The 18,455-nt window shown below is 40.6% G+C and overlaps 1 protein-coding gene across 1 annotated transcript; it reads left to right on the top strand.

The window, feature by feature from the left end:
- The first annotated feature begins 466 nt into the window (after positions 1-466).
- On the top strand, positions 467-17,597 carry LOC146557162 (signal transducer and activator of transcription 1-like). Its single transcript, XM_085250254.1, has 24 exons — positions 467-594; positions 1,416-1,543; positions 1,727-1,871; positions 1,966-2,061; positions 2,478-2,555; positions 2,648-2,726; positions 3,275-3,363; positions 4,668-4,819; positions 4,923-5,087; positions 5,182-5,274; positions 5,803-5,862; positions 5,997-6,026; positions 6,115-6,202; positions 6,314-6,355; positions 6,541-6,624; positions 6,743-6,844; positions 6,935-7,070; positions 7,721-7,773; positions 7,860-7,936; positions 8,058-8,197; positions 8,377-8,547; positions 8,765-8,822; positions 8,914-8,986; positions 13,255-17,597. Exons 2-24 carry the CDS (start codon positions 1,416-1,418, stop codon positions 13,402-13,404), a joined length of 2,289 nt encoding a protein of 762 aa, XP_085106380.1. The 5' UTR covers positions 467-594; the 3' UTR covers positions 13,405-17,597.
- The last annotated feature ends 858 nt before the right edge of the window (positions 17,598-18,455 follow it).

The raw sequence follows: 18,455 nt of genomic DNA, 5'->3' as shown, positions 1-18,455 counted from the left end.
TGCATTATATTTCTTCACGTCAATATAGTGGCACCCGGGCTGCCAGTGTGAGACCCATGTTGTAGAGGGTAATTTTGTTTCTAAATAGGAAAAAGGTTGTTGGGAAGAGATTACAGGGATTTAGCAGTGTGGGGAAAAGAAGGTGCAAAAATCCAAAACAAAGACACCAGACAGTACAGACCGATACAGACACAAGACAGTGCAGACACAACAGTGCAATAGAAATGTGCAGAAAGAAAAAGTATTGTGGAAAAAAACGGATAAAAACGGGTTCATGCGCGCTGATGTGCAACAGCCCACCAAACTGAGCTGAAACCTGCACAGAAAACAGCTGTTTTCAGGGTTTCAACATCTGGCTGTTGTTATTTTTTCTTTACTTTGTGACTTGCCGGATGTCGAGCTGTGCGGCCTCCAGCTTTACGCACTCAGCAGGACGAGTTCTGGAGAATCACGTGGTGAGTGTGAGTGGGCGTGTGCAACGGAAGTTCGCGTCCTCGTTCTTGAGGCAAGAATTAACAGCCAGATCAGAAGGCTGGAGGTCGCTTGTGATTTTTGTCCTGCTTTCACCTGTCCGACAAAGAGCCACCCACCAAGGTAAGTCATGATTTCTGCGCAAAGAAACAACTTTAGTTCTATTGCGGGCAGCCTTGTGCGCAGCTTATGGCCCACTTTTCCTCCAAAATGTGCGCGATCCTGATTTTTAGAAGTAGGTAATTGTCTGATAAAAGCTGTTAAAAAGGCAAATGTAAATAAATGAAAATCCTCGGTTCTTGAAGTTGCTGCGGTGTTGTTGCATTTCTTGGAAATCCCCTCCGATTATATTAAAGAGCGGGGCAAAACTTTCCAGTGAGCTCAGTTACATTATATTTACCGATAGCTGGCGACATCAACACGCCACCACAATCGCTTTGCATTACATAAACACATAAAACTAATCAGGTCATCATTACTCACACCTCACTTTGGTGCTGTGCTTATTCGAATTATTTTGAGATTTCCACGTTCTGTGTCCACAGACATTCCCTTTGGCTGATAAATAAGATAAATATAACTGCATGGGAGTTTAAGTCAGCTTTTAAGGACTAAGAAAACTGTCAGTGTGATCACTTTTGAAACTGCACTTGTTATTCACTTGTTACAGCATGTGATCTGACGATTGGCGGTACACATTTTCAGTGAGCGTCAGTCATATTTGTATGATTATATATGGTTATAGTCATGGCTGCCCTCTTGGCCAGGCCACACGTAAAAACAGATTTTTAATCTATATAAAACTTTATCTTAAATTACTCTAGCGTAAGATGTATTTCTGTTAATAAAATGGAGGAAAATAACGGTAAAGACTCCTATCACATCTGTGGACCAATCAGAGGCCCTGAACTCGTAAAAAGAGGTTCGTGTCTTTGTGACTGCAGATGGCTCAGTGGCAGGCCCTTCTGAAGCTGGACTCTGCACTCCAGAGCCGGGTCTGCCAGCTGTACGAGAGAAGATTTCCCAAAGAGATTCGCCACTATCTGAGCACCTGGATCGAGAACCAGGACTGGTAAGACGGGGCTGGATGCAGGAGCAGGGAAAATAGTTATGGTCTAAGATTAAAGAGCTTTAACTTAATAATATAGTAAGTTGTACAGTATGATGTAAGGAAGATTGTGAAATCGTAAATTGTTTTTCAGCACATGCAAACAGATGCAGTCCTGCAGTTAAATCTTCTGTTTCTCTGCATTAGGGATTCGGCAGCTGTGGACGAGCACAGAGCCAGAACCTGTTTCCAGGCTCTCCTGGTGTTTCTAGAAGAGCAGTGGTATCGTTCTGTTCAGGAGAACAATATTCTGCAGGGGCCAGATTTTTCCAGGATGAAGGACTACCTGCTGGTAGAACAGATATGATGCTCTGTGCAGAAAAAAATTTTTATTATTTGAAAATGCACTTCCAGTAATGATTTGCGTGGTTCTTTCTGCTCCTTAGGGGCATTTCGAGGGTGAGCCGCTGAAATTGGCCCTAATTCTGTCTGAATGCCTGAAGGAGGAAAAGCAAATTTTGGCTTCGGTCTCTCAGCCTCAGGTCAGTTAAATGCTGTTCTAATGAAGAGCCTGGTTTCATTCCTAAGTCATATTTACACAGACAGGTCTGTCCCAAGGTCACTGCAGTTAACCAAAAGTAGATATGAAAAGATTTTAGTAGAATCATAACTTTGATGCACACTAACTGTAAACATGTGCCTGGGTTGCTTATAGAGAGAGTTACAATTAACGGCAGAAATACATTTTCCCGGACCAGTGAGTAGGTGGAACTGTAAAAATTGCTCATGCTAACAGAAAACGTAGCATTGTGAGTCATAGCAAAGCAAATATGGCAACACGTTAGAGCGAAACTGTGATCACAACCAGAGGAAAGGAAAAGTAAATATAAATTTTAATTATAAATAAATATTTGATAATAATTGCAAACATGTGACAGAACCTTCTTGTTTTTGTCAGAGTTGCAATAATTCAAGCATGCAACAAAGCTGGAGCGAGTTGGACGACAAAGTCAATGAACTGAAGCAACAGACTTTGGTAAGATTACTGGGATTTTATTTTCAGCCTTCCAAGAAGGATAAATGTTTTCCTCTTGGTTTTTAAACCAATGCACTTTTACTCTAATGTAGGAGACCAAGAAGGAAATCAAGACACTGGAGGGTCTGAATGAAAAACTGGACTATATTCTGATGGCCTGGCAAAATAAAGGTACGATAGCACGACCACATACTGTATATAAAAGATGGACATAGTCGCCATGCCATTACCTACTGGTTTTTGAAGTGTGGACGACATTAAATTATTAATTTTAGCAGTGTGATTAGTAATAAAATCCTAGAAATTTCACTAATCAAAACTGAGGCCGTAACTCAACACAGCCCTTGCCCATCGTTAAAAAGGCACAAACACTGCAGTGACTCAAGTTATTTGAGCGGAAGCCCAGCAGACATCTGACAGTTACCGATGCCTCTGTCACCTGTCAAACTGGCCATGCCCTTCAAAGTAGGGAAGGAGGGAAGTATCTGCAAAGATTAAACCTGTTTTTTGTAACAGGCTGAAAACAAGGTGATGTTGTGGCGTAAATTTGGGCATTTTAATATGGGAGTCTATGGGGACTCTGACTCACTGTCAGAGTCAACCTCAAGTGGCCACTAGTTCAGTCCCATTTGTCAGCCCAGGAGTTGCTTGGCAGGATTGGCAGGTCTGGTTTGTCACTCAGTTGTTTTTGACACAAGTGTCTTGTCTTCCTTTTCCAGTGGAGGAGCACACTGATATGACCCAGTCCCAACATATTGTTGATCAGGCATGTCAGAAACATGCAGTCTCCATAACACAAAGAAAGGAGGTATGATAAATAATAATAATATGGTAAATGTTTGATGAAATGTTGGCATTAGTGGTGTAAACTAGTGTTTTGAAGGAAGGAAGGTTCAGGGCTTAAGCAATTAGCATCATGGGCTCATCCGGTTAGAATAAGAATAAGCAGCCATCTAATTCAGAATTATTCTCCGGGTTCTCCTTTTATTCTCAAATAAATAAGGCAAAGAAGGAAGGAAACAAAGACACACATGGACTGCCACAGCCGAAAGAAAACAGGAAAACAGATTTAAGTTACTCATTCCCTTAAACAAGACATAAAATAAAACCCAAATAGAACCTCACCTCAGCTGCCGCCCCATGTGGAAGTGAAGAAGGAGTGAGCCAAAAGTGAATGCAGTCCTTATATAATGTGTGACATATAATGTGTGACAGGTGAGTGCAATTGAGGACAAGCACCACACCCAATCAAAGGTGAGAGAACTAAACAAGGTGCATCTGGTGAAGTGAGTGGGTGTGCTGGGATGTGCCAAAGGGTGGGTCTCTACAACAACTAGTCTAAATGGATAAACCACATTCATTTTGATATTTTGTGCAATTATTATGAAAGCTTCATAGAAAATGTTCATGTCATAGATTTCTTTCATGATTGTTTGCATAGAAATCTAGAAACAAACTGGTTGGGGCAGTTTAGTAGAAACATCTATTATTTGCTATTGGTCTGTTCTACTTCATGTTTCAAATTACATAATACATAATTACCTAATCCTAGCATGAAATGTAAAACTAGGTCGCAGTAACATTACAAAACTGTAATTGTAAATGTTTTTACAGCATAAATGTGACATCGCATTTACACTGTACTGTAACGTTACTGCTGCATTGTGACCATGGAGCAATGTTGTCACGGCGTCATGTTGATGTTGGCAGCTTGCCAAATCATGACTAAATGCAACATTGTTTTTCTGGGGAAATATTTTTGAGCAAAAACATAGGTGGAAATGCCTTGCACTGATTGGTTGAACAAACCAGCAACCTATAGGCAGTAGGACTAAGTCAACTTTGCGTAGCAGTCTTCCCCTTTCAGACGTTGCCATTTGAAATGCAAATAAGTCATATAAGCTGATACAGCCAACAGCAACATAGATGACAGCTCTCAGAGTTATACTCATAGAACCTTGGGTTACGGTGGGTAACCTTTCCTTAACTGTTATTTTGCTGTGTTCAGATTTTATTGCGGGCTGTGAGAGATCATGTCTGCACTGGTCAGATGGTGAAACCTCTTCCCTCTCTTATGCGCACATATGAATCTTTTCTTTTTTTGTCTTGCAGAATGTGCTGCATCAGTTGGTTAACATTTTAAAGCAGACAGAAAAGGTTGTGGCGACTCTCACTGATGTGGAGCTGCCAGAGTGGAAGCGCAGGCAGCAGTTGGCCTGCATTGGAAGTCAAGATGACACCAGTCTGGACCACCTGGACAAGTGGTTAGAGCTCATTTGTTCTGCTCACCTTTGCATGTCTAAGAGAATCTGTTTTTCCTCTGACTTTTTACACTCAGCACTTGTGCCTGTTTTATTCTGTGTGCAGGTTTTCGACTGTCGCCGAAGTGCTGCTAGGAGTCTGCGAACAGCTGAAGAAACTTCAAGACCAGAACAGCAAATACAGCAGCACTGACCCTGCCTTCTGCCCCCCTACTTCAATCGCAGAAATGGAGAAATTTGGGCTGTCCTTGTTAATAAAACTAGTCACAAAGTGAGTCACTCTTTTTTTACATGTATAGACACACACACACTGATGCACCAACAGTATGAATAGTGACATGTTCTGTTGTGGTCTGGCATTGCAGCGCTCTGGTGGTGGAGAAACAGCCCGTCATGCAGAAATTTCCACAGCGTCCTCTGATACTGAAGACCGGGGTGCAGTTCAGTATCACAGTGAGGTAAGCATGCACTGACTTTATACACGTGTATGTCTGAGAAACCCAAATGTCAGCTGGGACTTCATGTCACTCACCGCTTCAATGTAATGGGAGTATGTAATCAGTTCCTTTTGTCTGTCTGTTTGTTAGCAGTTTAATGTTGGGGGAAAACGGGGTCAAATGTGAAAATCAGTGAAAACTTTATATTGCCCACAGTTTTCTGTGGCCTTTACACAGTTTAGGGTCAGGTCTGATCCCCAAAACTAAAACATTTCTTTATTAAACTGACGTTCATCTTATTTTGACTGCAGTTTTCTCTCTGAGGTCTCAGATGGACCTCATTAGGTATACTTTCCTTTTACCTGCTAATTATTCTTACAGACAAACTGTTTCTTAACAAGCACAGGAGTTAGCAGCTACGTTTTGAGATGAGACATTTTGACTGAAAGCAGTTTATGAGCTTACTTAGACCTTTTTACGTGTTTACTGGGCCCAAAATAACCAGTGCTAAACTAAAAAAACATAAAGAAATGTCTTTTCTCTTTTCAGGTTCCTGGCAAACATCCCTGAATTCAAATGCAGGTTCAGAGTCAAACCTGTATTTGACAAGTAAGTGAAAGAAAAGCTGGTCTGAAAGAGTGGCATAGAGTTCAGATGGAAATATTTATTTTTTGAACTTTTATTTTAAAAAGACCTTTTTTAAATTTTAAACCTTTTGTCTTTTTTCTCCCCACCAAAATAAGGGATGTTGCAGAAGCCAAGACAGTGAAAGGGTAGGTAGACTAAAATCTGAAATATACATTTATGAAAGTTTATATTTCTGTAATAAATGAGTACTGATGCTTTTTGTACTTGTCGCAGGTTCCGTCTCTTTGATTTCAACAGAGACGACTGTAAGGTGTTGGACGAGGACACAGATGGAGGCTTGATGGCAGAATTTGGGCACATGGTATGAAAATCCTCAACGTTAACAAAGCTTTATGTTTAACCATTGTGCATTCATATGTTCTTTTATACAGTACAGCTTGTAGTTTCTTATAAAAAAATTATATTTTTTCAGTCGCTCAAGGAAAGAAAATCAAGAAGCAAAAGCTCATCTGCGGTAAGAGAAGTTTATTTTAAATTGTCTTTTTTCACATGAGCATTTATGAGCATTACTATACTGTACACGTTTCAGTAGTATGTAGTCCTATAAATCTTGATGGAAAATCTTGAGGGTAAGCAGAGGTAAATACTAGAGACGTGAGCTGCTGCCTTACTCATGTTACTTTCTTTCTTTTCCCTTAGAACCATCTGGTAGTCACTGAAGAGCTGCACATCATCAAGTTTGTGACAGAGTTTCAGTACGCAGGACAAACGTGCAACATCGAGGTAAGCAGCATGAACTTCAGCTTTGATGGCGTTCTCTAGTCCTGATCTTTAAAAATGGTTGCTGTGGTGGAGGGTTTGTACTTTTATTGACTGGTTTCCTCCTCTGCTGTCGGTCCAGGCCAGCTCCTTGCCCGTGGTCGTCATCTCCAGCACGAATCAAGTCCCCAATGCCTGGGCCTCCATCATGTGGTGGAACATGGTGTCCACCAGTGAACCTTGGGTAAAATTTTGTTACAGCCAACAAACACTAGTAACATCTGTTAAGACAAGTCAGGAAACTTCATTGTGGTTCTGTGACTTTTCCCTTTAGGACCTGTCACTGTTCCTGAATCCTCCTCCTCTCACCTGGGAGCAGCTGTCACAGGTGCTGAGCTGGCAGTTTTTGACCGTTGGCAAACGAGGGCTCGATGAAATGCAGCTCTTCATGCTAAGAGACAAAATTATGGGTAAGTAAATAAAATCTAAGCTAATTTTTTGCAATTACTTTTTAAAAAGACATTTATATTTCATTTGCGTTGTTGATGGGAGTTAATTTTAGAGCTCATTTTAGTTATTAAGCTGTGTATATAAAGATATATCTTGCATATTGTGTGTAGTCTTAAAAGCCTAACGTTTCTGTATATTTTTTGGTTTTGAAAAACAATATCACTAAGGATCAAAGTAAAAAAAATATTTACTTGCATGTTTAAAAAATGTATATTTTTATATAAAATCAGTACTGACCAGTACAAAAATAGTTTTTCGCATTTTGGAAATCACTATTATTTTTACTGAAATGATACAATTAGCATGCAAAGCAGATTGTTAGCATAGATTAGCATGGAAAATACATTATTAGCTTGTAGCATACAGTAAAAAGCAGAGTACATAGTTGGCTTAGCACAAAATACAAAGTAGCTTAGCCCTGATGTGCAAACATTTGAACGTGCACATGAAGAATAAAAAATATGTGCACAGGTAAAAACAAACAAACAAATAGTGCAATGATTACGCATGTACTATACTATCTAATATTAAAATTTATAAATACTATAAAACACTTTATGGTAATGTGTTTGTTTGTTTGTTTGTTTTTGTTTTTTTTTAAATGTAACAGTTGGTGCTGCTGCAGATGATGATGATCCTGTGTTCTGGAGCAGCTTCTCCAAGGTGGGTCTTAAGATAAGTTCCTGTAGTTTCCTTGAGTCTGACAGCAAGCACACAGGGGCTTGACTCTTTGTTTTCCTGTGAGGCAGAACGAAAATGCCTGGATCTGGATCGATGGCATCCTCGATTTAATCAAGAAACACTTGGTGGATCTTTGGCGTGATGGGTACGACTTCACACTGACATCCAAACTTAGATTAGCAACATTTCTTAAAGTTGTATTACAGTCATATACGGATGATGTGCTAATGTGGAAGGGTGTGGCGTTTCCTGTGTGCGACTTTCAGATCCATCATGGGGTTCGTGAGCAGGGAGAGGACACGCCTCCTGCTGCAGGAAAAAAAGGCCGGTACTTTTCTGATCCGGTTCAGTGAGAGCAGCAGAGACGGCGCCGTCACCTTCAGCTGGGTCGACCACTCCAACGATGGTATGTTTCTGAGTCTGTCTTCACTGAGCCCACTGAGGACAATTTAAATAACTCTGCTGGAGGAAATAGAATAGTTATAATTATGTATTCACTATAAAGTATATTTACCTTAAATTGTGTGTTTGCTGACTGCAGTGGTTTGTCCTGCTTTGTATTGATATGTGTTTTTCCCCCTGTAGAGCCTCATGTGCATGCAGTACAGCCATACACCAAGAAAGAGCTGTTGGTGTTACCTCTGCCAGATATCATTTACCGCTACAGTCTGGCATCCCAGCGAAGCAGAAATCCCCTGGTCTATCTTTACCCCGACATCCCCAAAGACACCGCCTTCGGACGCTACAAATCCCCCGGTATCACCTCTCACATCACTTCCTCCATGAAAATTACAACTAAATAAATAAATAAATAAATAAAAATCCTGTAGAAAACAGTGAATATAAATTTTGTCTGGTACTCTGTCATAAGATAAAGATAAACTCTGTCATAAAGTGTTTACCATTTCAAATAATGTTGAGATGATCCAGTTTACTTTCTGTGTAATGAGCTCAATCCTATCTGTCCACCCAGAAACATCAGAACCTTCAGGGGATGGATATCACCGCAGAATACCTTCTTTTATATCAAAGTAAGTAACAGTAACAAAAATGCTTCTGCAGTGTGTCTGAATTTAATTTTTATTCATTAATACAATCTTTTTTTTGTTTGTTTTTGTACAGCGATCCTACGCCACCTCCTTCTCCACCCAATGAGATCCACATGATGGAAATGGACAATGACCTGGAAAGAAGTGTAGGTTTATTATTTCTTTTTAGGTTTATTTTCCCGCAGCCCTTTTAAATAGACTTAATTCGTTGGGATCTGGATCTCGTTAAAGATCTGGTTTAAGAACAGCTTATTTACCATTTAGCTGTAGCCTGTTGAAAACATGAATACTAAAAGTGACGTACGACAGACATAGCTGGACTGGCCATCGGGCATACCGGGCATTTGCCCGGTGGGCCGCTGGCGATTTTTTGGATTTTTTTTTTTTTTTAGGAAGGGTATATATAATGAAAGGTGTTGGATTGGCCAATTGGTCATGATCGACTCTGGGCTGGACCAATTACAGCCGAGGAGGCCGGATGCACCCTCTCCCTTGTTTAGCAATCACGTGATTTTCGCGCATTGCATGCCGGGAACTCGTGGCAAAACAATCCAAGTACCGCATCAAATGCAAGCATTTGCAGCACCGCAAAACGTTCATTCTCCGGTTCCAATGCCTTCTTGTTTTTTCTTTGACGCACAAAAAGGAATGTACAAAAACAAAAGGAGAACAATGCGGTCCGTACAAAGACAGACTCGACGAAAGGACAAAGAAAAGATACGAGGAAAAAATCAAAGGAGTGAAAGGGTTAGACCCTTACGAGCACACAGAGTGGACAAAAGACGTTAGCGTGCTGCCCAACTTTCACCACGCTCATATTTATAATTATACGGTTCTTGGAGTGAGTGCATGCACTCATGAAGTTTAGTAACTTCAGGGGCCCGTTCTTCGTACCTCGCTAAGTAGGTTAGCCGGATTAGATTGTTGACGATTTCGCGTGATCCTGGATCAGTCGGTTCCCCGAAGCTCATCCGGGACTTGCTGTCATAGCAACAGAGCCGTAAGCGTAAACCTGCTCGGGAGCAGGTTTACTTTATGTAAACAGGATTAGATCGCGGCCACGCAGGTATGTCCGCTTCATTTATACGAAAGCAACAGCGATATTTTACCACTGTTTCACCATAAATAAATATTATCAATGTAACTAAAGATAATGCAGCACTTGATCCTTTTATTGATGTCACACAGATACATACAGGTCATTTCCTAAAAAAGGGAAATGTACTATTAACATTCTATTACATGTATGTGATTATTACAGATGTAATTCATATTTCAGAGTAGTAATTGTAAATTACTTCGTGTAATCAAGATGAGAGACCACGGCTATAAAAGCGAAGGTGGATTTGGGAAGCCTGTCGCAGCCATGTCCTGTCCGTATACGCGACCAACCCATTGCGGAAGGTGCAAGATTGATAAGGAGAGTCCTCAGAATTCAGCGTACATTGCGGGACAGACAGGATCCTTTAGCTCAGCGCGACAGTGTGCTCATAGAGAGATATCGATATTCCCGTGAGGGTATTATTTACTTAACCAACTTGTTGACGAGGGGGTGCAGGACCACCACCTGTCTTTTTTTCCTCTGCCCTTTTCTTGGTTGCTGTTATGAACAAACTAACAGAGTATTACAGGCCAGTATTACCTTGCCAAGAGACGCAAAGCAATCTAAGAGATAAATATTACCATTCTGTAGAATACTCCTGTATTCCACTTTTACTTGTTCCCATGTTCTTGTGGGTCCTGTTGTGGCTCTAATGTGAAAGGGGATATAATATAACATATTATAATATAATATAATGCCATATGATATTGGACAATATAGTGTCATATGATAGATCTACCCTACCGCCTACTGGTGTTGGCCAGAGGGGCCGATGGCGCGATATGGCAGCCTGGCTACAACCGTAGCTGCCTCCACCAGTGTGTGAATGTGGGAGTGAATGAATAGTGGTATCGTAAAGCGCTTTGGGTGCCTTGGAAAGCGCTATATAAATCCAATCCATTATTATTATTATTATTAAATTACCTACGAGTTTGATTTGTCAGCAACTTTCTGCCAGCCCTCTCTCCTTGCTTTTGCAGCCTTTGCAGTGTTCTCTTGCGTTTTAATTAAACTCTGAAACTCCTGAAATCCCTCACTCATGAGTTCTTGCTCTGCTGCCGGAAAATACCGAGCACGCCCCTTGGACATTTTCGCCGACCAATCAGCGGGTTGCCGATCAATGTTTCTACTATCGATGCGTAGCCCCTTTTACGACACCCAGTGATGTCACATTCCTGCGTCCAGCTGTAGTAATCGTCAACAGCAGGTGTGTTCGGGGAACCGGATTAGCGAGCTCACGGTTAGCGCGATGATTTGATCTTGGATGTGTCATTTGATCTTGGATGTAGTAAGCGACGTACGAAGAACGGGCCCCAGGTCACTGCAACAAGCCCAGGTACAGTTTACCGACGGATGGGTACAGGACCTTGAAATGCACCGTGTAGAACGAAAGACCATCGTAGGAACAAAGGTAAGTTTACCAGTCTCACAAATCGTCTCATAGATACACATTCGTTAACCGTTTATTAGCATAACCTTTGAGCTCAACGGTAATTAATTAGTAGTGGAAATAATTTCTGGTAGCATTACAGAAATGTAGCAGTGACAATAATATTGTATGTTGTAATCGTACTGGACAGTGATACAAAACAACTGTTTTATCCTGTGAATAAAAGTCAATGTACCATGGTAATAACAGAAGCGAAACGCAATATTGTGTCAGGACAATTCACTATTTATGCACAATAAACACAATAAACAAAGGAGCATAGCGCAACAATTTCTGTTCAGACTTGCTTGTAACCTATATCACCAATTATGTTAAGAAAAATGACGTATTAACTACTACAAAACTCTGACCTTTGTGGGAATGCTTGGAGCAGACTAACATGTGAGCTGGAGTGTTCTGAGACGTTATATTTGGTATATCCAGACCATCCGTCGGCTCTTACTTCGGAAACATGGCTTAAAAATTTTATCTTCAACGACTTAATCCGATAAAAAAAAACGATCTCTTTACCCGTCGGCTTCCCGTGGCTGTCATGCGACCAGCTATTGCAGTTAATAATACAACAGCTTCTTGCCATTTTTTGGGTTTCTTTTTATCGCTGTGTAACTGAGTTCAATTGAAAGCCTGCGTTCGCTAGTACCTCTTGCCACAAGTTCCCAGAATCCTTTGCGGTTTTACCCCTGAATGACGTCACATTTTCAATCTTTATCCTGGTGGGCCGGTCTCTAGTCAAAATGCCCGGGCCGATTTTTTGTCCCAGTCCAGCCTTGACGACAGAAGATCCCAACGATCACACAGTAATTTTCCCTCACCAACACTGTATCTGTACCTCCAGTGATAATTTCAAAATTTACAGGTTGTCTTTAATGAGCCCGCTTTGTGCCGTGTTCAAACAGCCATTTCTTTTATTTGCATAAAAGACCACAAGAAAAAAATATGTTTAAAGGAGACTAAGGCTACATTCACACTGCAGGTCTTAATGCTCAATTCCGATTTTTTTTTTGATCAAATCCGATTTATTTATTTTTTTTGTCTGGTTGTTCACACTAAAAATAAAATGTGACAGCAAACACGCTCTAGTGTGAACCGTTCACGGCCCTCAAAGCGGCCCGCATGCGTAAAAGAAGACGTCACACACGACGCGCTCTGTTTAGACCCAGACCAAACAGTATTGTTTGACTGATGGCCTTAATATAAAGACTTGTTTCGGACTTTACGTTTCCCAATTTTGCTTTAAGTTATAAAGTTATTTTGTTATTTACATATGGCCTAATAATGATCCTTATTGCTGTTTTAGAGAGGAGCGGTGCTTCAAAGGATAGTTGCAGATTTCTGTCAGAATCTGCAGATTATACAGTACAAATAAAATGTTCACGTTTCTCCAACGTTGTTTTCCCAACAGCTTCACTGACATCTACACTGGATGGCCAGGAAGCGTTCGCGATGTTTTCTCCGGCGCTGATAATTGGTGTCTGTCTTGTGTCAGTGATGTAAAAAACAGATTTAATGCGACTAGTCATGTCACAAACTTCAAACAGCAGTGTTTTCTAAAACACATATGTATCGGATTCAGTACCACATACGAAAGTGACCTAGATCGGATTTGAAAATATCGGATTTGTGCTGTTCAAACTGTCATACCATGATCGGATATGGGTCGCATAGGGTCAGAAAAGTCGGATTTGATGCGCTTTTGCCTGCAGTGTGAACGTAGCCTAAATGTTCTCTCTCTGTTGCAAGTAAATCACAACACATCGAATGCATCACATCACATGCATCACCTTCTGAGTATCTCCAGGTTTAAACCCTATCCCTTTTCTGCTGCAGCTAACTTAAACTAAACCTTCTGTGTTTCACTGCAGGCCAGCTTGAGTGAACTCCTCTCTTTTATTGTCGACTCGCCTGCTCCAGTCGTGTCCTGGGAATCTCAGCTGGACATCTGCCCAACTTTAGCTTCGTTACAGACATCATCGCCTGAAAACCTCTTTGTCGATCAGTTTAGTTTCAGCTAAAATCTGCTGGATTGCTGATCACACGCTGCACTTTGCTGGAAAAGAAAAGCTGTACTGTAAAAATAGCAACAATCAATGTGTATGAGATTTTAATTCAAAGTTTGTATTCACATTCTGTTTTTCTTACTGTGCTGTATATTTGGTATATTTAGTTTTTTTTTTTTTTTTTTTTTTTGACACTGTAATTTTTATTGATAGTTTTGTCACAGTTTAAACATAGACATGTTTTGCATTACAGGAGAAATAACCATGCAAGCACACAGTCAAAACAAAACAGAACTAAAGCGAACAGAAGGTGTGGGTGCCAATTCTAATCAACTACCGTATGCATGCCTGCCTTTGCTCAGCAGCATACATACTCCAGCTTATATATGTACTTTTATACAGGCATGCATCAATAGATATACAGAGTCATAGACCTTAAATGTTTTGTTCGTTCATTAATTTTCCTTGGTGCCATACAATGTCCACTTCTCCCACTTAGCAACGAAAATATCTTCCTTTAATCTGAGAATGTAAGTCATTTTTTCCATTGCATAGATTTCTCCAACAATATTTAACCAGTCTTGTGATGAAGGCGGAGCCAGTTTGTACCAGTTTCTTGTTATAGCTTTCTTTGCAGCTATCAATAGGATTTTTGTCAAATACAAGTCGTCGTACAGAACATACTCTCTAATATTCCCAAGATATACAGTTTTAAAATTGTGTGGTAATTGGTAGCCCAAGATATTGCCTATTACAAGACTCACGTTCTTCCAAAAATTATGCAGTTTCAGGCACTCCCAAAACACGTGCGTATGATGTGCTTCCATGTTACCACATCTTCTCCAGCATGGCAAACTGTCTTGAGTCTGTTTACTTTTGATTTTTGGTGTAATAAAGAATCGAGTAAGGTGTTTCCACCCAAATTCTCTCCAGCATCTTGAGTTAGTCGTTATGTTCTGGGTTTCACACATACCTAACCATTCCTCAGTTGAGATATCAGTTTTTATTTCCTGCTCCCATTTCTTTTTTATGTATTCAGTTGATGTTGCCGTGTTCTCTCTTAGATTTTTATATAGTACAGAAATCTCCTTGAATTGGAGGCCCCTGTATGATTTAATTATACAATTCAGGATGCCATAAGACGTACGCGAACTTCGTATTTCCTTTGAAAAGTAGTCTGAGTTGCAGGTACCGGTAAAAATTGGTTTTCTCTAGACTATACCGATCTTTTAAATCTTGAAAACTCATCAAATGGCCATCTTTCATTACTGTACAAATCGCTGTTATTCCTTTTTGTTCCCACTTCCTGAATCCTGGGTCGTGAGCACTCAGTATATCACCAACAACATAGGCAGCCCAGTTTAACATCTTAACCTCCCTTTCCAACTTACTTTGTTTAACTAGGCCAAACCATATCTCTAGAGTGTGGGATGTTATAGGATCAAGGAAATGCTGTAAGGTTTTCTTAAGTTGCTCATTTCCAAGAAAAGTCTGGACTGGGACATCCCGTACTTTTATTTCAATATCTTTCCATTTAGCATTAAAGTTCTGATCACACCACTTTATCGCCGGTCTGGTTTGGGCCGCATGATAGTAATCTTTTAGATTAGGGAGTCCCACACCACCCTGCTTCCTAGATAGTTGTAATGTTGTGTATTTTATTCTAGGCCTTTTACCATTCCATACAAATCTAGAGATGAGCCTATCCCAGTCCTTGAATTTTTCCACTGGGATCTTAACTGGCAGAGATTGGAAAAGGTACAATAACCGTGGGAGGACACTCATTTTTATTGTTGTGATTCTTGCACTAAAGTCTAGTGTAAGAGTTGACCATCGGTTTAGATCGTGTTTAATCTGAGTGGTCAGCCTATCATAATTTGTTTTAAAAAGGTCACTCAATTGTTTAGTCACGGTTACACCCAAGTATTTCATTTGTTTTGCAGTCCAGTTCAGTCTAAACTTATTTTTAACCTCTTCAGATGGCAAATAGTTGAAAGCCAGTATCTGAGTTTTGGTCACATTAATTTTGTACCCCGAATGTTCAGCAAAGATATTAATTACATTAAACATTGGAATTAAAGTTTGGTTTGGATTTTCTAGGTAGAGTATGATATCATCTGCAAATAAGCTGATGATGTGGTCTTCCCCTTTAATACTTATTCCTCTCACCTCCTCACTTTGTCGGATGGCCTGTGCCAGGGGTTCAATATATAGAGTGAAGAGAAGAGGTGAGAGGCAACAACCCTGACGGGTACCCCTCTCGAGAGAGATTTGCTCCGTTAGGCTGCCATTGATTCTAATTCGAGCTGTAGGAGATTGGTAAATAGATTTGATACACATCACAGCACCGTCATCAAAACCAAACCTTTCAAGCACGGCATATAGGAAGTTCCAATCTACACTGTCGAAAGCCTTCTCTGCATCCAGGCTTACTAGGGCCGCACTGCCCTTTTTTGTTTGTATCGAGTTAACTATTTGGAGGGTCCTTCTTATACCATCTTGAGTTCTACGTCCTGAGATAAAGCCAGTTTGGTCTTCATTAATTAAGTCTGTCATAATTGCTCCATATCGCTTAGCGATTATAGATGTGTATATTTTGTAGTCCACATTAAGAACCGATATGGGTCTGTAGTTGTTACAATATTCGGTGTCTTTTCCCTCTTTAGGGATTACTGAGATAATCGCCTCTCTCCATGAGGGAGGTGTTACACCCTCCGCAAGGGTATGATTGAATGATGATTGAAGCATTGGTATCAACTCCTCCTTAAAGTTCTTGTACCACTCTGAGGGGAACCCATCGGCCCCCGGTGATTTATTAGCTTTCAGACTGGAAATTGCTCTAGATATTTCTTCATGACTGATGGGGGCAGTCAGTTTGCTGTTTTGCTGCGTACCAATACGTGGTAAGTCTAGGAAGTTAAGAAAAGCAGTTTTCTCATCTTTATTTGAGGAACATGGTTGTTTATACAAGTTTTCGTAATATTTCTTAAATGTTTCTTCTATTGCTTCCTGGGTATACTGCAAGTTATTTGTAGATAGGTCTCTAATCTTGTGAATCGTATTAACAGCTTGCTGCTGTCTAAGACGCCGTGCTATCAGTCTAGCTTCCTTTGGGCCATTCTCATAATAATCCTGTTTCAAAAATCTAAGTTTTTTTTCCACTTCTTCAGTCAATATATTGTCAATTTCCTTTTTTAGTGTTTTAATTCTGCCTTGGAGCTGAACATTCCGAGTTGTTCGGTATAATATTTCTGTGTTTTTCAATTCCTCCACCTGGCTTAGGTACAGGGCCTTCCTCATTTGGTGTTGTTTTGAAGTTATAGCAATAAGCTTCCCTCTGAGCACAGCTTTGAATGCATCCCAAAACACCGTTGGGCTAATTTCTTCAGTGGAGTTTTCCTCTATGTATTGCTTTATATCTTTCTTGATTTGGTCTTTCGTTTCTTTATTATTCAGACAGCTCAGATTTAACCTCCAACAGGTATTTCTACGCCTACTATTTAGATTTAGCTTTAAATGAATGGCACAGTGATCAGCAATATCTGCCACTCCAATTGTGCATTCAGTTACTCTGTGTAGATCCCATCTGTTCATTAAGACATAGTCAATTCTTGAGTAAGTGTTGTGAGTCTTTGAGTAGTGTGTATACTCCTTATCCAGTGGGTGGTGTTCCCTCCATACATCTACCATTCCATGCTCCTTCATAAATGTATTAACCATTCTCGCCAGGCTGTTTTTGCTTCTATTTGTGCTTGTTGTATCAATTCTATGGTCGAATACCACATTAAAGTCTCCTGCACACAGCACAATCCCTTCAGATTCTGACATGACTGTAGTAAGTAGAGTCTTCACATTTTGTTGGTTGCTCTCAGGGGGAATATAGAGATTGATTAGTGTCACCGCCTCCCCTTCTAGTTTACCTCTTACAATAATGTATCTCCCCTCACTGTCCCGAATTTCTTTAGAACATTCAAAATTAACTGAATTTTTAACAAGTATTGCTACCCCCCTTTTACGACTTTTCTTGCAAGTACTATAGTAAGAATTTCTGTACCCAAATTTCTTCAATTTATCATGCTCTTCCTGCGACAAATGTGTTTCCTGAAGATATATTACATTGGCATTAAGCTTTCTCATTTTGAGTATCACTTTGCTTCTTTTAATTGGGTTATTCATCCCATTGACATTCATTGACACCAGCGTTATATTCCTCATCTTTTCACTGTTAAGTTTTGCTTTATTTTTGGCTTATCACTATCATAGCATCCCACACTAACTCTAAGAACTTGGAACAAGATAACAAGAAACTTAAGAGAAACTGAAAATACGTATTTCTTACCCACAGCGTCCCTGTGGTTCGTGGGGTATATCCCTTTCAGATTAGGGGCCCCCGTGAGATCCAACATAGGTTCCTTAAGAAAAAAGAAAAAAAAAGAAAAGAAAACCTACCACTTTCCGGTCTACCTTGCCTTGAAAAGTAACAGAGTAATGAACCTTTAGTTTCAGAGTTCTACTGTTCAGTCATTTCCACCGGATTCAAATGTTTGTATCCTCACTTATAAGTTCTCGGTGTTAGATCGCTGCCATCCCAATGCATTTTGCAGTCGCTCCTCCAGCATCGTGCTTTCCCCGCTCCGCTGCGGCACCTCCACCTGTATTCCTCTCCTCCTTAGCTCCTCCGCCGCCGCCCGGCCACTGTCATATGTCCTGGCGCCGCTCTCCCAGTGGATCCTGATTCTGGTCAGAGGCGTCTGGAAGCGAATTCCTCTCTCTTTTAAGGCTTTCTTAATTCCAGCGTATTCCTTCCTCTTTTGAACCACGTCGGCAGCGTAGTCATGATCAAAGAAAAGCTGCTTATCCTGATGTACAACCTTTTTCTTCCACGCTGCCTTCAGCACCATCTCCTTGGTTGAGAACTGAAGAAAATTAACCACCACCGATCGCGGAGGTTTTTCTGGTCCGGGTTTTGGCACCAGAGCTCTGTGCGCCCGCTGAATATTTAGAGCAGAATCCGGCGGGAGCGAAAGCTCAGCTCTCAACAAGTCCTCCACACACTGCAGCACAGA

This window comes from Mchenga conophoros, linkage group LG16, assembly GCF_057382185.1.
Source record: "Mchenga conophoros isolate Kocher_MC1m ecotype Shallow Benthic linkage group LG16, M_conophoros_male_GT1.1, whole genome shotgun sequence".
NCBI classification, from domain to species: domain Eukaryota; kingdom Metazoa; phylum Chordata; class Actinopteri; order Cichliformes; family Cichlidae; genus Mchenga; species Mchenga conophoros.
The sequence above is the reverse complement of the archived record's forward strand: the minus strand, read 5'-3'. Positions and strand labels throughout refer to the sequence as shown.